The sequence below is a fragment of the Dryobates pubescens genome, assembly GCF_014839835.1.
Source record: "Dryobates pubescens isolate bDryPub1 chromosome Z unlocalized genomic scaffold, bDryPub1.pri SUPER_Z_unloc_1, whole genome shotgun sequence".
NCBI lineage: Eukaryota > Metazoa > Chordata > Aves > Piciformes > Picidae > Dryobates > Dryobates pubescens.
The window spans coordinates 333123-350839 of record NW_026530690.1 but is presented as its reverse complement, the minus strand read 5'-3'; the positions used below and the strand labels follow the sequence as shown (position 1 = coordinate 350839).

General features: G+C 62.9%; 1 protein-coding gene across 1 annotated transcript; it reads left to right on the top strand.

The window, feature by feature from the left end:
* The first annotated feature begins 251 nt into the window (after positions 1–251).
* On the top strand, positions 252–15900 carry ATP8B1 (ATPase phospholipid transporting 8B1). The gene is made up of 27 exons (XM_054179288.1): positions 252–424; positions 2894–2991; positions 3444–3557; positions 3941–4039; positions 4134–4195; positions 4560–4632; positions 4709–4779; positions 5088–5170; positions 5423–5581; positions 5661–5749; positions 6352–6542; positions 6636–6844; positions 7484–7527; positions 7634–7790; positions 8333–8527; positions 8750–8862; positions 9186–9350; positions 9645–9756; positions 9900–9975; positions 10583–10715; positions 11706–11991; positions 12645–12868; positions 13238–13321; positions 13858–14103; positions 14247–14385; positions 14658–14788; positions 15650–15900. The coding sequence occupies exons 1-27, from the start codon at positions 256–258 to the stop codon at positions 15872–15874; spliced, it is 3747 nt and encodes a 1248-aa protein (XP_054035263.1). The 5' UTR covers positions 252–255; the 3' UTR covers positions 15875–15900.
* The last annotated feature ends 1817 nt before the right edge of the window (positions 15901–17717 follow it).

Genomic DNA, 17717 nt, shown 5'->3' with positions numbered 1-17717 from the left:
CGGGCAGAGATGGGCACACGCCCCACAGCCTGCCGCTGCTGCGCTCGCAGAGCGGCCCCGATGGGCGCCAGGGCGCGGGGTGCTGGGCCCCGCGGAGGCGCAGAGCAGCCGGGCAGGGCTTGCCGCCGGCAGGGGCTCCTCGCCTCGGCCCGGGCTGCTGCGGGGGTTGGGGGCCGGCGCCGGCAGAGGGGCAGGAGGGGACGAGGCTCCTGCTCAGCTGCGCCTGCTCTGGGACGCTCGCAGGTCGCCGGCAGCATGATCACCGAAAGGGACTCGGAGACCACCCTGGATGAGGACTCGCAGCCCAACGACGAGGAGATGCCCTACAGCGACGACGAGACGGAGGAGGAGCCGGAGAGCAGGCAGCCCGCGGCCGCGCCGGGGCAGCGCCGCGCCGAGGGGGACGGCCGGGCGCAGCGCAGAGGTGAGCGGCCCGGGGGGTCCCGCCTGGCCCGGGGGGCAGGGCAGCGTAACTCGGGGGAAGGAAAGGCAGCTTCGTGCCGGCCGCAGCCGGGGTCGGGCGCCGCGGCGCCTCGCCTCACGGGGATGGCTGCACGGTGGGGCCGGCCCTGCCTGTGCCCTGCCTGTGCCCTGCCTGTGCCCTGCGAGTGCTGCAGCACAGCTCCAGGCACTCTCTGCCCGGCAGCTGGAGCCTTGAGGCAGCATAAGCTGTGGTTGGCAGAAGTGCAGGCAGCCTTGCACAGCCCAGCCTCAGCGTTGGTGCTCGCTCGCAGCCTCCTGCTGCCTTCGTGTGCAGAGCACAGAAAGGTGAGTGGAGGCCAGGGAGCCCCAAGTGCAGCCTGTACCTGCTGCCAGCCTGCCTTAGACATGCCTGTGCTTGGCCTCTCTCCAAGGACGGTCTCCAGCTCCCCTGCATTCCTTTATCCATGTTGCAAGGCAAGTTCCTTCTGCCTGTGTGGCAACAGGGAGCAGCTGCTGACCTCTCCCTGTGTCACCACCCCTGGCATGTTTCCATTTCACAGCCACCTAGGAAGTGTTCAGGTCTGGGGCTTCCATCAGGTGACAGTCTGTGGCCTAAAGCCTCCCCTCAGCGTGGGATTCTCCCCACCCACCGTGGCTGCTGCTGCCTCCCCCTGCTCCTCTCTTTTCCCCAGGTGCTTTCTTTCACAGACACTGAGCACCAGCTCTGAGAAACCAAACCAAAGCAGGGCCTCCTGCCCCTGCAGTGTCTTCTCTGGAGGGTTCCTTGCCTTTTCTTATCCTGCAGTCTGAAAGCAGGGGGCTGCACTTGGGCTCTGCCCTGGAAAGGGCTGGAGGCTGCTGCTGCTCAGTTCAACCACAAGTCCCTGCTGCCTGCACCTGAGCTTCTCACCAAAGCATGGCCCAGAGCTGTGGCCCTGGCAGAGCTCTTCTGAGCCTGAAGCTGTCAGGAGGTAGGAGATGCTGCCCTGCTGCTCAGCAGGCCTGCACTCTGGCCCTGGAGCTTGTGAGCAGTTGACAAACCAGGTCAGACTAGTGTTTCCTCTTTAGACCCTTGGGGGGTTGTTGTTTGCTCAACCCCTCGTTGCCTGCTTCTCCTCAGTGATAGATAACTGCTGGCATCAGCTGCAGGCTCTGTGGGACTTGCTGCCTGTGCAGCAGCTGATTCTCTTCCTAGATGGTGCTACAAAAACATCACTCTGCTTCCTCTTGTGCCCCTCAAGGAAGGCTGCTGCCCCTTGGTGTCCCTTTAGAGGGACTGCTGCCCGGCTCTGAGGGGTGACTGCCACCTGGGAGCATTTCAGAGGGATCTGGGGGAGCCTCCCTCCTGCAGCTCTCCCTTAAGACCCAGCTTGTCAGTTTTCCACTGGGCTGCTGAGGTTTGGTCAGCCCCCAGAGCTGTGGTGACTGTGGTGAGGAAGTGTTCTGGAGGCATGTGTGAGTTTTCTCCAGGCCTGTCACTAGCACCTTGCTCACCTCCTGCCCTTCAGTTATGTCTTACCCCCAAAGCTGGCCCTCTGGGGAGCTGTGTGTGGGGCAGTGTGGCTGGCAGCCAGCAGGGTGCCCAGCGTGTGCCCTCCTCCTGCTGGGTGTTCGCAGCTGTGCAACCCGACCTGGCAGTGCCTCAGCAGGAGAGTGCTGCTCTGGCCTGCTCTCAGCCTGCAGCCAGGGAGGGCTGTGCACAGCACAGCTCCCACACCTGCCAGGAGAACTTTGTGTGTGGAGGGAAATGGAAAAGGCTCTGAGCTGTGGAGCCCAGGGCAGCCTTATCAGCTGTGCCTTACCTTAGTGCGGCCTGGAAGCAGCCCAGGAGCACTTGGCACCTGCTTCCCCACCCCTGCCTCGGGGAGTTTCACCCTGCTCAGCTAGGTGCTGGAATCCCTGCCACCAAGGAGCACCCATTAAGGGCAATTAGTGCAGGCTGGAGAGCAGGGGAGATGGCAGAGAGCTGCCTGGTGAGTCAGGAGCCTGCCAGCACACGGCCTCAGCCTCCCAGAGCTCTGTGAGTGGCAACAGAACTGGCTGGGGCAGTCACTGGTGCGGGCACGGCCTGCCCTGCTGGGTGTGGGGCTGGTGCTGCTGCAGGAGAGGGCTTGTGGAGGGAAAGAGGGGGCATAGAAAAGAGCTTCCAGCTATGCACATCCCAGAGGAGCCCCACTGAAGGATGGACTTTGCAGGACATAGATGGCTGAGAAGGGCTCTAAGGAGGGGGTGGCTGCTTTGCTAGCAAGGCCTCTGCAGGACTTCTCCTTAGGGAGCCTGGATGCTGTGCCAGAGGTGAGGCACTGCCAGAGGCTGCTGTGCTAAGCAGGTACCAGCCCTGTCTGAGCTGAGAGCCCCTTTGAGAGGTGGCATTTGAGAGCAGAGCTGAGGCCAGCAGAGCTGAGCCAGCAGGTTTGTGCCCCCTGTCCCCAGCAGGCCGTGCTGACCCCTGCTGCCTGCTCCCTTGCAGACTGCAGCTGGCAAGTGAAAGCCAACGACCGGCACTTCCACGAGCAGCCCCGCTTCCAGAGGCCGGTCTTCCTGTGCTTCAAGAGGAGCAAGTATGCAGTAAGTGGCCTTGGGGACAGCTCCTGCCTGAGCACTGCTCAGCCTCAGAAAGGCCTTTGCCCCGCCGGTGGGCAGGGTCAAAGCCTCTGGCCCTCAGGGCTTCCAGCAGAGGCGGGGCAGTGTCCCTGGCTCCGGGTTTGAGCCATCGTGAGAGGCCTCCTCCAAGAGAAGTGGGAGCCAGGTGTCCTCAGGCCAAATTCCAGGTGTTGTCTGCTCAGCTCTGGCTCTTGCAGGTGTCCCCAGAGGTGTAATCTTGCATGTGAGAGGTCTCAGTGCAGTATTAAGCAATATCCTGATGGAGCAAGACTGGGGCAGGCTCAAAGCCAGGCCTCTGGGCACGTCTGGCCGCTGAATCCCCCTGGCTGTGCTAAAGGACACGGTGCCATCTCCTTCACCAGGACACACAGCTGATGCCTCAGCTTGCTGTCCCTAACCCTGGGTTCCCTCCCCAGGGCAATGCCATCAAGACCTACAAGTACAACCCCATCACTTTCCTGCCCCTGAACCTCTTTGAGCAGTTCAAGCGAGCAGCCAACTTCTACTTCTTGGTGCTTCTCATCCTGCAGGTAAGGACTGAGCCCAACTGCCTGCAGCAGCTCAGCTGAGGCTCCTGGGGCACAGCTCAGCTCTGTGCTGGCAGGAAAGTGCAGGGCACTGCCTGAGCTCTGGGCCTGCCCTGGCTGCAGAGCCCTTGGATTGCACGAGGAAGGAGGCTTCTTGCACTCTGCAAAGCCCTAAGCTCCACTCAGGAATCGGGGGAGCAGCTGGTGCTGAAGCAGAGCGGCTCAAGGGACCCCGAGGGTCTTGTTCCCCTTCACAGCCTGGCTTAAGCTCCTCTCCCTGAGGTGCTGGGGTCCTTTCCTGTGTTGTAGCCAGGCCACTCTGGAGTGCCCCTGGCTGAGCTTGGCTGGTCACCCCGTGCTGGACTGATTGGCTTTGTCTTTTGCAGTCCATTCCCCAGATATCCACCCTGGCATGGTACACCACACTGGTGCCCCTGCTCCTGGTGCTGGGCATAACTGCAGTCAAAGACCTGGTGGATGACATTGTAAGAGCCCTGCTTGGGCAGCGTGGGAGGGGGCAGGGGGCTGGCCCTTGCCCTGGGCTGCACAGCAGGGCTCCATTCTCTGCTCTGCTTCTAGGCTCGCCACAGGATGGACAGGGAGGTGAACAACAGGAGGTGTGAGGTCATCAGGGATGGCAGGTCTGTGCTGGGGGCTTGGGGCAAGGGGGGTGGCCTTGATAGAGGAGGTTCAGCTTTTCCTTCCCCTTCATCCCTCTGGAAACCTAATGGGAAGAGAGCTGCTCAGAGGAGTCCTTTAGCTTAGGTCTGTGGCAGCAGATCTGCTGAGAGCAGGATGGAAATTCAGCAGTGGGTGAAGGGGGCAGGGAAGAGGCAGGCTGACAGAGCTCTAAGTGAGAGCCCCTTGACTAAGCTGCAGCTCCCCAAAGGACAGGGCTGCCCTGCCTGAGTGGGATGCTGGTGTGCTGAGGAAGGGCCAAGGGGTCAGCGTTCCTGGGGGGCAGAGCAGTGTAGGTCATTCACCACTGGACTCTCCTGCTCCCAGGTTCAGGGCCACCAAGTGGAAAGATGTCCAGGTCGGGGATGTCATCCGCCTGAGGAAGAACACCTCTGTTCCTGTGAGTGCTGCAGAGCTGAGTGCTGGCTGGCAGGGGGGAGGGGGGCTGTGTGACACCTGCCCACCCGTGTTTGCAGGCTGATGTGCTGCTGCTCTCCAGCTCGGAACCCAACAGCCTGTGCTACGTGGAGACGGCCGAGCTCGACGGGTAAGGCTCTGGCCACACGCTCCAGCTGCAGGCTGCTGGGCTCCCCCTCAGCCCTCTCCAGGCTGACTGCCACCTTCCCACCCCCTGGTGAGGGGCCAGAGGAGTGCCACAGGCTTGTCTGAAGCGCTGCGGCGCAGGACACACGAAGCGCCTGCAGAGGGAGCTGTAGCCGCGCTCCAGGGGCTCGGGGATGGTCCCAGAGGAGAGGCTTCTTCCTCCTCTTCTGCCTCCCTGATTTGCTTCGGTTCCTGTGGTTCCTGCCCGGCCCCTCGTGTTCCACAGACTCCCCTCTCCGCCCTTGCTTTCAGGGAGACCAACCTGAAGTTCAAGATGGCCCTCGAGGTGACACACAGGCTCCTTCAGGAGGAGGCTGCCCTGGCAGACTTCGATGGTGGGTGCAGCTCTGCTCTCGGGGCTGCTGCCCAGGCAGAGCCTGGGGTGGGTGGGGGCGCTGCCGGCGGCGCCCCCGGTGGCTTCCTGGCTTTGCCATGGGGCAGCACAAGGAAGTCACGCCGTGAGGCTGCTGCAAGGGGCAGGCTGGGCAGGGTGAGGCCTTCACTGTGCAGGTCTCCTGCAGCGAGTACCCTCGGTGTGCTCCTGTGGCCTGCTGTGCTTCAGCCCCGTTCTCCCCTGCGGGTTGCAGGGCTGGTGGAGTGTGAGGAGCCCAACAACCGGCTGGATAAGTTTGCCGGCACGCTGGTGTGGAGGCACAGGAGCTACCCCCTGGATGCTGACAAGGTGCTGCTGCGTGGCTGCAGGATCAGGAACACAGACTTCTGCCACGGGATGGTGATATTTGCAGGTAGCTGTGGCCTGGGCGGGTGACCGGCTCGAGCCGTGCCCGGCAGTGCCCCTGGCATCTTTGCTGTGCTTGTTTCCAGGGGCTGACACAAAGATCATGAAGAACAGTGGCAAGACCAGGTTTAAAAGGACCAAAATCGACTCCCTCATGAACTACATGGTCTACACTGTAAGCCTGCTGGCTTCCAGCTCAGCTGGTGGAGCTGGCTGTCAGGGAACAGTGGGAAGGCAAGGCTAAGAAGCTGGGTTCTGCTGCTGCTCCCGAGCTCGTCTCCACTCCGTGAGGAGCTGGGATGCACTGGGAGGGAAGCCAGAGTGGCCTCTCCCTGCGGGTGGCATCTGTGCCCCTCAGCTGCAGCGCAGGGCAGGCTGTGTGTGCAGAGAAGTGCTTCAGACCTGCTGCTGCAGGAAGCTGCTTCTGCTCCTCTGTGCTCAGCTGGTGGGCAGGGGTTGAGGGCAGGGCCAGAGCTCGGTTGCTGTGGTGCTTGTCCTGGGTCAGCCCCGGCATGGGCAGTGAGTGAGGAATGCCTGCTGCCCTGCACCCCTGAGTGTGCTGCCCTGGGGTGGGGAGAGCAGAGAGGAGCTGGCGTGCTGGCAGAGGAGGTGCTCTTCTCAGCAGGGCTGAGGCTGTGCCCCTGCCGCCAGCACCTTCACACTCCACGTCGCAAGGGCACCCAGCCGCGCTCGGGGAGCGGTTCAGGCCGGGGTGTCTGAGCCCTGGCGTGGGGCAGGGTTCCCGGGGCCCAGCTGAGGGCGCTGTGTGCGCTGCAGATCTTCGTGGTGCTGATCCTGCTGTCTGCCGGGCTGGCCATCGGTCACACCTACTGGGAGCAGCAGGTGGGCAACGCCTCCTGGTACCTGTACGACGCGCAGGACAGCAGCCCCCCCTACCGCGGCTTCCTCACCTTCTGGGGCTACCTGATTGTGCTCAACACCATGGTGCCCATCTCCCTCTACGTCAGGTGGGCGCGGGCGGGGGCGGCGGGGGCGGCCTCCCAGCGGCGTGGGGCCGAGCGGCGCGGCGGGCGGGCGCCTGAGCCCCCCTCTCTCCGCAGCGTGGAGGTGATCCGCTGGGGCCAGAGCTGCTTCATCAACTGGGACCTGCAGATGTACTGCCCCGGGCGGGCCGGCGCCGCCAAGGCCAGGACCACCACGCTGAACGAGCAGCTGGGGCAGATCCGCTACATCTTCTCGGACAAGACCGGCACGCTGACCCAGAACGTCATGAGCTTCAACAAGTGCTGCATCCAGGGCCGCACCTACGGTACGGCTGCACAGCTGCACGGCTGCACAGCGGCACGGCTGCGGCGGCACGGCTGCGGCGGCACGGCCGCTCACAGCTGCGCCCTGCTCAGCTGCCACGGGGAGGCTGGGGCCGGGCGGGCTTGGGCTCTTCTCCACGGGAGCAAGGGATAGGGTGAGGGGAAAGAGCCTCAGGTTGCGCCAGGGGAGGCTGAGGTCAGACAGGAGAGAAATCCTCTTCACCCAGAGGGCTCAGACGGGCACGGGCTGCCCGGGGAGGAGGTCGAATCGCTATGGCTGGAAGTGTTTGCAAGCTCTTAGAGGGCTGTGGCAGTTAGAGAACACTTGGACTCGGTGACCCCAAAGGGCTTTTCTGACAGAAACAGCTCTGCAGGTGTGACTCAGCCCTGGCACTGCATGGGGCTCCCCTCAGAGCAGCTGTGGAGCTTTCCCTTTACAAAGCAGAGGTGAGGGACCAGAGCGGAAAGCTGCCGGCAGCGGTCGGGATGGAGGGCTGGCAGAGGGCAGTGCAGCTGGCAGTGAGTTTGCTTTGCTTAGGCCTAAGCTGTTCAGGGGCAGATGTTCTGTGCAGGTCTCACCCGGGGATGTGTTAGAAGGACCTCTTGCTGTGCTGCCCTCAGTGCTGGTGCCTGTGTTGCAGGAGACAGCCGGGACAGAGCAGGGCAGCCGCAGAGCCACCCGGAGGTAGGTCGGTGCCACCTGCAGTCCCCAGCCTGTGGAGCCTCTGCAGAGCAGATGCAGGCAGGCACCGAGCAGAGGAGATACAGCTCCCTCTCTGCTTCCTGAGCAGCCAGTGGACTTCAGCTGGAACAAGTACGCAGATGGGAAGTTCCTCTTCTATGATCACTACCTGATAGAGCAGATCAGGTCCGGGAAGGAGCCAGAGATTCACCAGTTCTTCTTCCTGCTGGCCATCTGCCACACAGTCATGGTTGACACCTGTGATGGTGAGTGTGTGCTTGTGCAAGGGCCGGCGGAGGTCCCAGAGCAGGGCACAGCCCGCCGGGAGCAGTGTCAGGCTGCTCTGGGAGGGGAAGCAAGAGCCAGAGGTGCTGCTGGCCCTTGGCAGGGCCTCTCTGGCCCTCCGGGGAAGGAGGCTGGCTATAGGACAGTGGCACTAGGGCAGTGCAGCCCTGAAAGAACACAGGAGCAGGGAGCCTGCTGTGCAGAGCCCTTGTGTGTCCTGACATGGCTCTTCCTGCTTCAGATGCATCCTTAAAGCCTCAAGCCCTTAGGCACACCCACGCTGGCACTGCTGGGATCTGCTTTGGCAGCTGGAGGGAGGGCTCAGCGGCTCACCCCATGGGGAGGGTACACGGCACAAAGAGGAGGGGTCCCTCGGCCCTCTCCTCTGCACAGCTGCTGTGTGCTGCAGCACTGCACCAGGCCCCGCTCCAGGGAGGCTTTGTGCCTCTGAGGAGCGGGTGTGAACGCTTCGGTGGCGCCCCGGCGTGCCCAGCCCACCCCGGCTCCCTCTCTTGGCTCTCAGACACAGGCCAGCTCGCTTACCAGGCAGCCTCCCCGGACGAGGGGGCCCTGGTGACGGCAGCCAGGAACTTCGGGTACGTGTTCCTGTCCCGCACCCAGAACAGCATCACCATCAGCGAGCTGGGGCTGGAGAGGACTTACCCTGTGCTGGCCATGCTGGACTTCACCAGCGACAGGAAGCGCATGTCCGTCATCGGTGAGCTGCCCGCAGCATGGGCCCTGGGGGCTGCAGGAGCCTCTCCTGCTGGGAAGGAGAGCAGCAAGTGCCCTGAGCACCAGGGCCCTTCACTGAACCGTGTTAGGGATGGGCAGGAAGATCCTCGGTCTCCCAGCTGCAGTACTTAGGAGCAGGACACTGCAGGCCCTGAGCTGCAGCCATACCTTCCTGACCTGTGCCTCCTACTCTTGTGGCCCACAGTGAGAGGGGCAGATGGAAGCATCAGGCTGTACTGCAAGGGTGCTGACACGGTGATCTACGAGCGGCTGCACCCCTGCAACCCCCAGAGGCAGGCCACGGAGGAAGCCCTGGATGTAGGTTTGGACTTCTGGCACTGGCTCCCTGCTCCCCCGACCTCCTCCTGCTCACTCCTGCCCTAAGCTGAGGAAACAAAGGCAGCCCCAGAGCTGGGCCCACGAGGTCTCCCCGGCTGCCCTGCCTGCTCTACAGGATGCCCTCTGAGGAGAAGTGACATTGAGTGCTGTGTGCCTGCTGCCGGGGCTCAGACCTCCCCACTGCCCTGTCCCAGCCTCTGTCAGACTCCCTCTCGGCTCCAGCTGGCCTGTGGGCAGCCCTGCAGCGGCCAGCACTGGTGGTGGGGGCAGACTGTGACCTGACCTCTGTTCTTGTTTGGCAGATCTTTGCAAGTGAAACCCTGAGGACACTCTGCCTGTGCTACAGGGACATCAGCCAGGGGGAGTTTGAAGCCTGGAATAAGAAGTTTCTGGAGGCCAGCATAGCAAACTCTAACCGTGACGAGGCCCTGGACCAAGTGTATGAGGAGATAGAGAAGGACTTGATTGTAAGTGCAGGTCTCAGTGCCCAGAGCTTGGTTTGGGTGAGGAGCAGGTCCTGTGCAGTCAGCCTGCTTTGCTGGGGTGTTTGCAGTCAGGGCTGTGCGGGGTTCCACTGGCCAGATGGCAACAGGGTAAGGGAACTGTATTCCAGTGCCTGTGCTGCAGCGTGGGCACTGCTCTACAGCTGCTCTTCACTCAGTTCCTGGCTGGAGCTGCTCCACAGCCTGAGGACATGCCCAGGACAGTTGGCTCCCAGCCCTGTTTGCCCTGCTAACCCCTGTGTGTCACACCTCTGCCAGCTGCTCGGTGCCACTGCTATTGAAGACAAGCTACAGGATGGAGTTCCAGAAACCATTTCCAGGCTGTCAAAAGCAGACATCAAAATCTGGGTGCTGACTGGGGACAAAAAAGGTGGGTTTGCTCCAGCCAGGCCAGGGGGAAGGCCAGGATATGGACTGGGAGAAGTGCAGGCTGCAGATAAAGCCCACAGGAGTGCAGGGGTTCCTGCAGCCTGCAGAGCTTCACCCAGGCTGTGCCCTTGTGTGTTGCTGTAGAAACTGCTGAAAACATTGGCTTTGCTTGTGAGCTCCTCACGGAGGAAACAACCATCTGCTATGGAGAAGACACCAGGCAAGTGAAAAGCAGAAAGGCTTTCTTGTGGGAATGAGAAAGGTGCCAGTCTGAGAGCACCCCAGCACTGGGGTTGATTTATCTATGCTGCCTCCTCAGCTCTGCTTGGCAGCGCTTTGTTCTGCTGCTTGCTGACCCAGAGGCCTACAGCCCCTTAACTGTGGGTGAGCGTGGTGAGATCCTGCTTGCAGGAGGTTAATGTTGACATGAAATCTACCCTGGTGTTCAGAGTGGGCTGAGGAGGCCTCTCCCCAGTCAGCTCTTGAGCAGCTGCCAAGTTTTGCCCTGCCTGCCTGTCCCTGAGCTCCAGCATTACCTCGGCCTGTGCTCCTGCAGGTCCTGAGCTGTGGCAACACCGAGGGTCCCAGGGTGTTCAGGCTGGGAGAAGAACTGGGAAGCCCCAGCAGCTCCTGACTGGTTTTCCCATTTTTTTGCTGATTTGCAGACCACTGTGATCCTTTCTTCAGTGCTGCTGCAGCCTGCTTAGGCATCACCTAGCACACAAGCACCAAGTCCTTGCAGCACCCCTGCGCTGCTGCCTGCTGGGGCTGAGCTGGCTCAGCCTGAGCCTTGACTGCTCTGTCACAGCCTCCACCTCTCTTTGCAGTGCACTGCTGCAAACCAGGCTGGAAAACCAGAGGAACAGAGCTGGCTCAGGTGCACCTTCCTCTCTGGGGATGAAGGAGCCCTTCTTCCAGGGTAGCAAAGATCGAGCTCTGATCATCACTGGCTCCTGGCTGGTAGGTGCAGGAGGTGTTCCTCTGTGTGATGGAGGGTTTGGGGGTACCACCCAGGCACCCTCACAGGACTGCTCACCTGGCTGCTTTGCTGACCCAAACCAAACATCCTTTGGCCATTGTTCCCCTGCCTGAACTCCTCTGTTGGGTGTTGATGTCAGAAGTATTTTGGGCTGTGAGGGCTGAAAATAGCTTACAATTAGGTCAGGGTGTCTTGGGCCTTTCAGATCCCCTGCTAGCTGCCCAAGCACGGTCTGATTTCCAGGGCATTTGCTCTTCATGGGGATGCTGCTCTAATGGAAAAGAAAAAGCCAACAAAGAGCAGGAGAGGAGAGGCAGCCCTACAGGATGCACAGCCTCAGTGCAGCACAGAAAGCCTGTTGGAAATGAGCTGGGAGCCGTGGGGGCAGGAAGGGGACAGCTCTGCTGCTCAGCCCTGCAGCGCAGTGCTCTCAGCAGCTCAGAACGCAGGGAGGTGGCGCCGGAGTGCCCTGCCAGTTACACATCCTGCTGGCAGGCTGCTCCTGCAGGCAGCTGGGCAGGAGAAAGTCCAGGCAGCAGCTCAGGACCCTCTGGCAGGTTTCAGGGTCTGGGACAAAGCAGTGCTCATCTGTGTGTGGCAAGGTGTAGGGAGCAGGCTGGGGTGAGCAGCAGCTACACTTGCAGGTCTCCGCTACCCCTGCCCCATCCAGACTGCCCCGGAGCATGGGGCATGGTGGTGCTTCCTTTGGGAGACAGCAGGTAGGAGAGGGCAGCTTCAGTAGTGCCTTCCTTCAGGCGAGGGGAAATGCTCCTTGGAGCTGTGCCTAAGAGCACTGTGCTTTTGGTAGTGCCAGCGAGGACGTCCAGCCTGTGCCCCTGGAGCTCTTGCAGCCTCCTCTGCAGGAGCACTCCGAGTGCGGGGCCGGGGCTGAGGGCAGCTGCGGTACAGGCAGTGCTGGCCAGCCACCGGGGGTGGTGCAGTGGGGAAGGAGCCCTGTGTGTGTTCTGCAGAACGAAATCCTGCTGGAGAAGAAGAAGAGGAGGAAGAAGCTGAAGCTGAAGTTCCCTGGGCCGGCAGAGGAGAAGCAGAAGCAGCAGGAGAAGAGGCGGAGGGCGGAGGCGCAGAAGGAGCAGCGGCAGAGGAACTTCGTGGAGCTGGCCTGCGAGTGCCGGGCGGTGATCTGCTGCCGTGTGACGCCCAAGCAGAAGGCCCTGGTGGTGGAGCTGGTGCAGAGGTACAAGAAGGCAATCACCCTGGCCATCGGGGACGGCGCCAACGACGTCAGCATGATCAAGAGTAAGGCAGCCCCAGCGCTTCCCCCTCCGGGCCTCCTGCTGCCGCCCCCTGCGCAGGAGCCTCTGCTGCTCTTGCAGCTGCCCACAGCACCCGCGGGCTCTGCTGGCCCCCAGCCTCTGCTCTCCCCTCTGAGCATGCCCTTTAGCAATTGGATAGTGGCCTTTGCCAGCTGTTGCGGCTTCTGTAGGCATCCCTGAACAGGGGCTGGGATCACATCTGTTAGCATCTGGTGGGCTGCAGCAGCATAATTTAGAGCAAAGAAAGAGCTCAGCTCCCCTTGCTTGAGGCATCAGCCATCCTGTGCTGTAAGAAGAGCAGAAATGCTCCTGAGAAGGAAGCCCCTGGGAACTGGTTTGTGTTACGAACGTCTCTCTAAGCTGCCTGGCCAGCTGCTTCAGGGCTAGCTTGCTCTGTCTCACTGCTTAGTGCTCCCTGGCTCAAGCCTCCCAGCAGCCACTCTGCTGGAACAAGCTCAGAGAGCATCCCTGGGGCGGCAGAGCTGTGAGCCGCACAGGGCAGGGCAGGGGCACTGCTGTCGGCCCTGAGCGGCCTGCGTGCTGGCTGCAGGAGCGCAGGGGGGCAGGGGGCCTGAGCGGCTGGCCCCGGCGCTGCGGCTGCCCTGCCCAACAGGCCGGCGTCTGTCGTTGCCTCAGCTGCCCACATCGGGGTTGGCATCAGCGGCCAGGAGGGCATGCAGGCTGTCATGTCCAGCGACTACTCCCTGGCGCAGTTCCGCTACCTGCAGAGGCTGCTGCTGGTGCACGGCCGCTGGTCCTACATCCGCATGTGCAAGTTCCTCAGGTACTTCTTCTACAAGAACTTTGCCTTCACGCTGGTCCACGTCTGGTACTCCTTCTTCAACGGCTTCTCTGCCCAGGTGAGGAGCCCGGGAAGGGGCACGGCTCCCTGTGCGGCGCGGCCGGGGCTCGGCTTGGCTCGAGGGGAGCCTGGGGGCGCCATCAGCAGGGCCTGCAGGGGCTGGAGGTGCTCTCCACAGTCTGCAGTGCAGCTGTGCAGCAGACTGACACTGTGAGGGGTTCAGCTCAGGTGGTGTCCCAGGACCAGGGGCACTGGTGGCTTGTAAGGAGTGGGGCAGCCAAGCGCAGGCCAAGGTAGCCTGGGCAGAGCTTGGAGCTGGGGTGCTGCCTGCCCTGGGGGAGTGCTGTGGGGAAGCAGGGGTGCTCAGAGCTGAAGGCCACGCTGCAGTCAGAGCAGCCCTTAACTCCCCACCCCTGCTGTGCTGCAGACAGCCTACGAGGACTGGTTCATCACGCTCTACAACGTGCTGTACTCCAGCCTGCCGGTGCTGCTCGTGGGGCTGCTGGACCAGGTAACCTCTACTAAGGGTGCGGGGGCCTAGGGCTGCTCACGCAGCAGCAGCTCTCCAGCCACACTGCCATGGCTGCTCTGCTCTGGGGGACAGCCTTCTGGGGGGCTTTTGGCCATTCCTCTGCTCAGTGTGAGAGACAGGAAACAGAGACCTCCTGAAACAGGCACAGCACTGGTTCTGCTCAGAAATGAATCCTGCACCAGGCTGGGACCTCACCTGAGTGAGAGCTGAAGTCAGGAGGTGTGGTGATAGGACAGGGAGGGGACAGCAGCACAGCACTCTGGCTGTTGCTAAGCAAATCGTGGGCTGAACATCTGGAGGCCTGCAGGCAGGCAGGGGGTGTGAGAGCCTTGCCAAGGATGCCCGTGGGGTGGCCTCGGGGAGAGCGTCCTCCAGCTCTGCTGCACACAGGCCTGTGCTGAGTCCTGCTGCCCACACAGCTGCTGGCAAAGGCCATCTGCTGAGCTGCCTGCTCTGCAAAGCTGGCACTGAACCAGAGATCTCCACCACTTGTTTGTGCTTTCCCCCTTGTTCAGGACGTGAGCGACAAGCTGAGCCTGCGGTTCCCCAGGCTCTACGTTCTGGGGCAGAAGGATTTGCTCTTTAACTACCAGAAATTCTTTCTGAGCTTGCTTCACGGAGCCATAACTTCCTTGATCATCTTCTTCATCCCCTATGGAGCTTACCTGAAAACCATGGGCCAGGATGGAGAGGCCCCTTCCGACTACCAGTCGTTTGCAGTCACCGCAGCCTCCTCGCTCATATTCGTGGTCAATCTGCAGGCAAGTGAGCTCGGCTCCCGCCCCGCCTCGGGGCCCTGCGTCGTGCTGGAGCAGCTGCAGGCTGCAGACACCTGCCTGCTGAGCGCTGCGTGAGCGGGGCAGGTGAGCAGCACTGGGGGTCAGCAGCCTCTGCTCGCTTTCAGATCAGCCTGGACACCTCCTACTGGACCTTTGTGAACGCCTTCTCGGTCTTTGGCAGCATCGCGCTGTACTTCGGCATCACCTTTGACTTCCACAGCGCCGGCATCCACGTGCTCTTCCCCTCTGGCTTCCAGTTCACAGGTGGGTCCTGCTCTCCTGGCTCCAGCAGCTTTGTGCCGCAGCGTGAGCCTGACGGCTGAGAGGAAGCGATGCCGAGGGCAGGCCGTGGCTCAGCATCTGGCAGCGTTCTCGGAGGGGCTTTGACGTGGAAGGGATCTGTGCAGGGTCTGTGACTGCAGCCTGACCTCGTGATGCATGGCACACGGCTGCCTGCTGGGGCCACAGTGCTTTCCCTGCCTCGCTTGTGCTGCCTGGGTGACAGCAGAACTAACTCCAGCCCTCTGCGTTCCCAGGAGCGGCTCCCAACGCCCTGAGGCAGCCCTACCTCTGGCTGACCATGGTTCTGTCAGTCGCTGTGTGCCTGCTCCCCGTGGTGGCTCTGCGCTTCCTCTGCACCACCCTGTGGCCGCTGGACAGCGACAGAGTGAGTCTGGGGGGGGGTCCCTGGGCAGAGGCACTCGCAGCAGGCAGCACTGCTGCTCCTCTGGGAGAGGAGTGGGGAGGCTGACAGCAGGCTGCAGCTCAGGCCTGCTGGCCAGGCAGGGTGGCTACAGGGCTTCCCCAAGCGGGCCAAGCCCCAAGGGCCCAGCTGCTGTTTATCGGGGCTGTACTAGGTCCTGTCAGCTGCTCTTCTGCCTGTAGCTGGCCACTAGCTCATGGGTGTGAAAACAGTCAGGAGGGTGGTGGTGGTGAAGGAAGTATGGAGGTGTCAGGTGAGCTGGCAGGAACAGCTTCCAGTTACCTGTCCAGTGCTGCACTACCTGCAGCAAGCGGAGGCCAGGCTTTGGAGCAGGGCCTGTTGTGACACCTGAGAGAAGGAGATTCAGACTGGAGAGAAAGGAGACATGTTTGGCACTGAGGGTGGTGAGAGCCTGTCCCAGGTTACCCAGGGAGGTGGTAGCTGCCCCCTGGCTGGCACCATTGCAGGTCAGGTTGCTTGGGGCCGTGAGCAACCTGCTCTGGTGGGGGATGTCCCTGCTGGCTGCAGGGGGTTGGGCAGATGGCCTTTAAAAGGTCCCTTCCCCGCCCAACCGGTCCGAGATCCTATCAGCCGCACTCCCCTGGGACATGACAGACAAGGCAGGCGGTACAGAACGACACGGGAAGCCTTCCCCGGGGCCGTGGCGCCGCTCGTCTTCTGCTGTGAGCGCAGCAGCCGCAGGCAGCAGCCCCCTGCCGCGCAGCACCGCCAGGCCGGGGAAGGGGCCCGGGCGGCGAGCGCCGAGCAGCCGGCGAGCGCCGAGCAGCCGTCGCCCACCGCCCGTGCCCCGCCTGTGCCCCGCAGGTCCGGCAGCAGCGCAGGAAGCTGCTGGCCGAGGAGCAGCAGTGGCGGCGGCGGCCGAGCGCGCTGCGCCGCGGGGTGTCCGCCCGCCGCTCCGCCTATGCCTTCTCGCACCAGCGCGGCTACGCCGACCTCATCGCCTCGGGCCGCAGCCTGCGCAAGCGCCGCGCCCCGCTCCATGCGCTGCTGGGCAGCGCCGCCGCCGGGGCGGCTGCCGGCAGCAGCTGAGCGCGGCGCAGGCGGCGAGCCCGGGGACCGCCCGGCAGCGTCCGCTTCGGGGCGGACTCGGCACGTTGCTCTACCCAAGCAGAAGGGGGTGAAGGTGGTGGTGGCCCTCAGAACCGCCCCGCCGGGCCCTGCTGCAGGCGTGGAAGGCCAAGAGCTTTCTGGTGAGGCTGGGAGAGCCCAGCCTTGGTGCTGGCTGAGCTGCAGACCCTCCTCTGCTGAAGTGCTGCTGGAGGCCTGCAGCTCCCTCGCAGGGGCTGAATGCAAGCTGCTGAGCGGCAGGCACCCGGCGTGGGGCAGCTCCCTGAGCAGCATGGCCACGGAGCAAGGCTGTTAGAGCCCTGGGTGGCAGCCTGGGCGGTGCCAGAGCGTGTTGGCAGTCCTGGCACTTACAGCTGTGAGTTCTCTGCCCTGCTCCCGCTTGCTGCACTAGAGCAAAGGGGCTGGCTGGTGCCCCAGCACTCTTGTCCTAGCCAGCTCCTGGATTTCCCCTGCAACAGGGACCCAAATCAAGGTAGTAGGCTCCTGCTCACTTGCTCCTGCCTCTCTTCCCTGCGCTCTGTCCAGTGTATTTGAGCTGATCTCTGTGGGCACTGCCTGCCGTTCAGGTGTGGATAATCAGGAGTGGATGCCTTGGAAAGGGTCCCTGTGAGGTGGAACATGTTTCACTCCCCTCTTTGTCAGCCCTTAAGGGCTCTGCACCTCCTCTGGGGCTGGGATGTGTGACTGTTTCCCTGGATCTGTTCCCACTGCTTCCTGAGTTGATTCTGTAGCCCCAGTCCTCCTCTGCAGCTCTTCTCTCCTGGATGAGGTACATTTCAAGACTCTCATGCAAATAAAGATTTTAATGTTTACAGCCTCTGCTCTGCTGAGCCCCTGGGTGAGAAGGACAGGGCAAGAGGGTTGTGGAGGGGAGGGAGAGAGGAGCAGTTGGTGAAGTGGAAAGCGAGGCCCAGCTCAGCAGCTGTTGGGCTGTAAAGCAGGGCAGGACAGTCACTGGGGCAGCCGAGGGGCTGGATTGGGTCTGCTTGGTGGACAGGACAGCAGCAGATGATGTCCTGCAGAGCAAAGCTGCTCTGGCTGAGGCTGGCTCTTGGAAGGGGAACAGGAAAAGAAGGAGAGGGTTAGGGTCAGCCTCTCCTGTCCCTTCCTCGAGAAGCTGCTCCACTGTCCCTCCTCCAGTAGCTGGCTTGGTGTCGCCTTCCTGACCCTGGGGGAACTGCTGCCCCTAGGCTGAGACCTGGGGCTGTTTGGCCTGCACCTGATCAACGCTCAGCAAGAGCTAAAGGGCAAGGGGCACTGGTGCCCGGGGGCAGGACGGAGCGGTGCGGGGCGGGGGGGGAAGGAGGCGGTGCGGGGGGGGAAGGAGGCGGTGCGGGGGGGGAAGGAGGCGGTGCGGGGGGAAGGGGGCGGTGCGGGGGGAAGGGGGCGGGGAGGGAGGGAAGGAGGCGGGGCGGGGGAAGGAGGCGGGGCGGGGAGGGAGGGAAGGAGGCGGGGCGGGGGAAGGAGGCGGGGTGGGGAGGGAGGGAAGGAGGCGGGGCGGGGGGAAGGAGGCGGGGCGGGGGGAAGGAGGCGGGGCGGGGGGAAGGAGACGGGGCGGGGGAAGGAGGCGGGGCGGGGCGGGGGAAGGAGGCGGGGCGGGGAGGGAGGGAAGGAGGCGGGGCGGGGGAAGGAGGCGGGGCGGGGAAGGAGGCGGGGCGCGCTCCCCTCGCACCGCCCAGGGCGCGTGACGCGCCAGCGTGCTCCGTCACGGCGTCAAGCTGGCGCCACCACGCACGCGAGGCGGGGCGGCTGATGCAAGAGCGCGGCGGGTTGGCTCAGAGTGGCGGAAGCGTCACGACGCAAC

What these genes read in the sequence shown, in the direction of transcription:
- ATP8B1 (XM_054179288.1), top strand. Translation starts at nt 256, where the DNA reads ATGATCACCGAAAGGGACTCGGAGACCACCCTGGATGAGGACTCGCAG. An exon ending in CGGCCGGGCGCAGCGCAGAG is followed by an intron (nt 425 to 2,893) that starts GTGAGCGGCCCG and finishes GCTCCCTTGCAG; the next exon opens with ACTGCAGCTGGCAAGTGAAA. An exon ending in CCACGGAGGAAGCCCTGGAT is followed by an intron (nt 8,863 to 9,185) that starts GTAGGTTTGGAC and finishes CTTGTTTGGCAG; the next exon opens with ATCTTTGCAAGTGAAACCCT.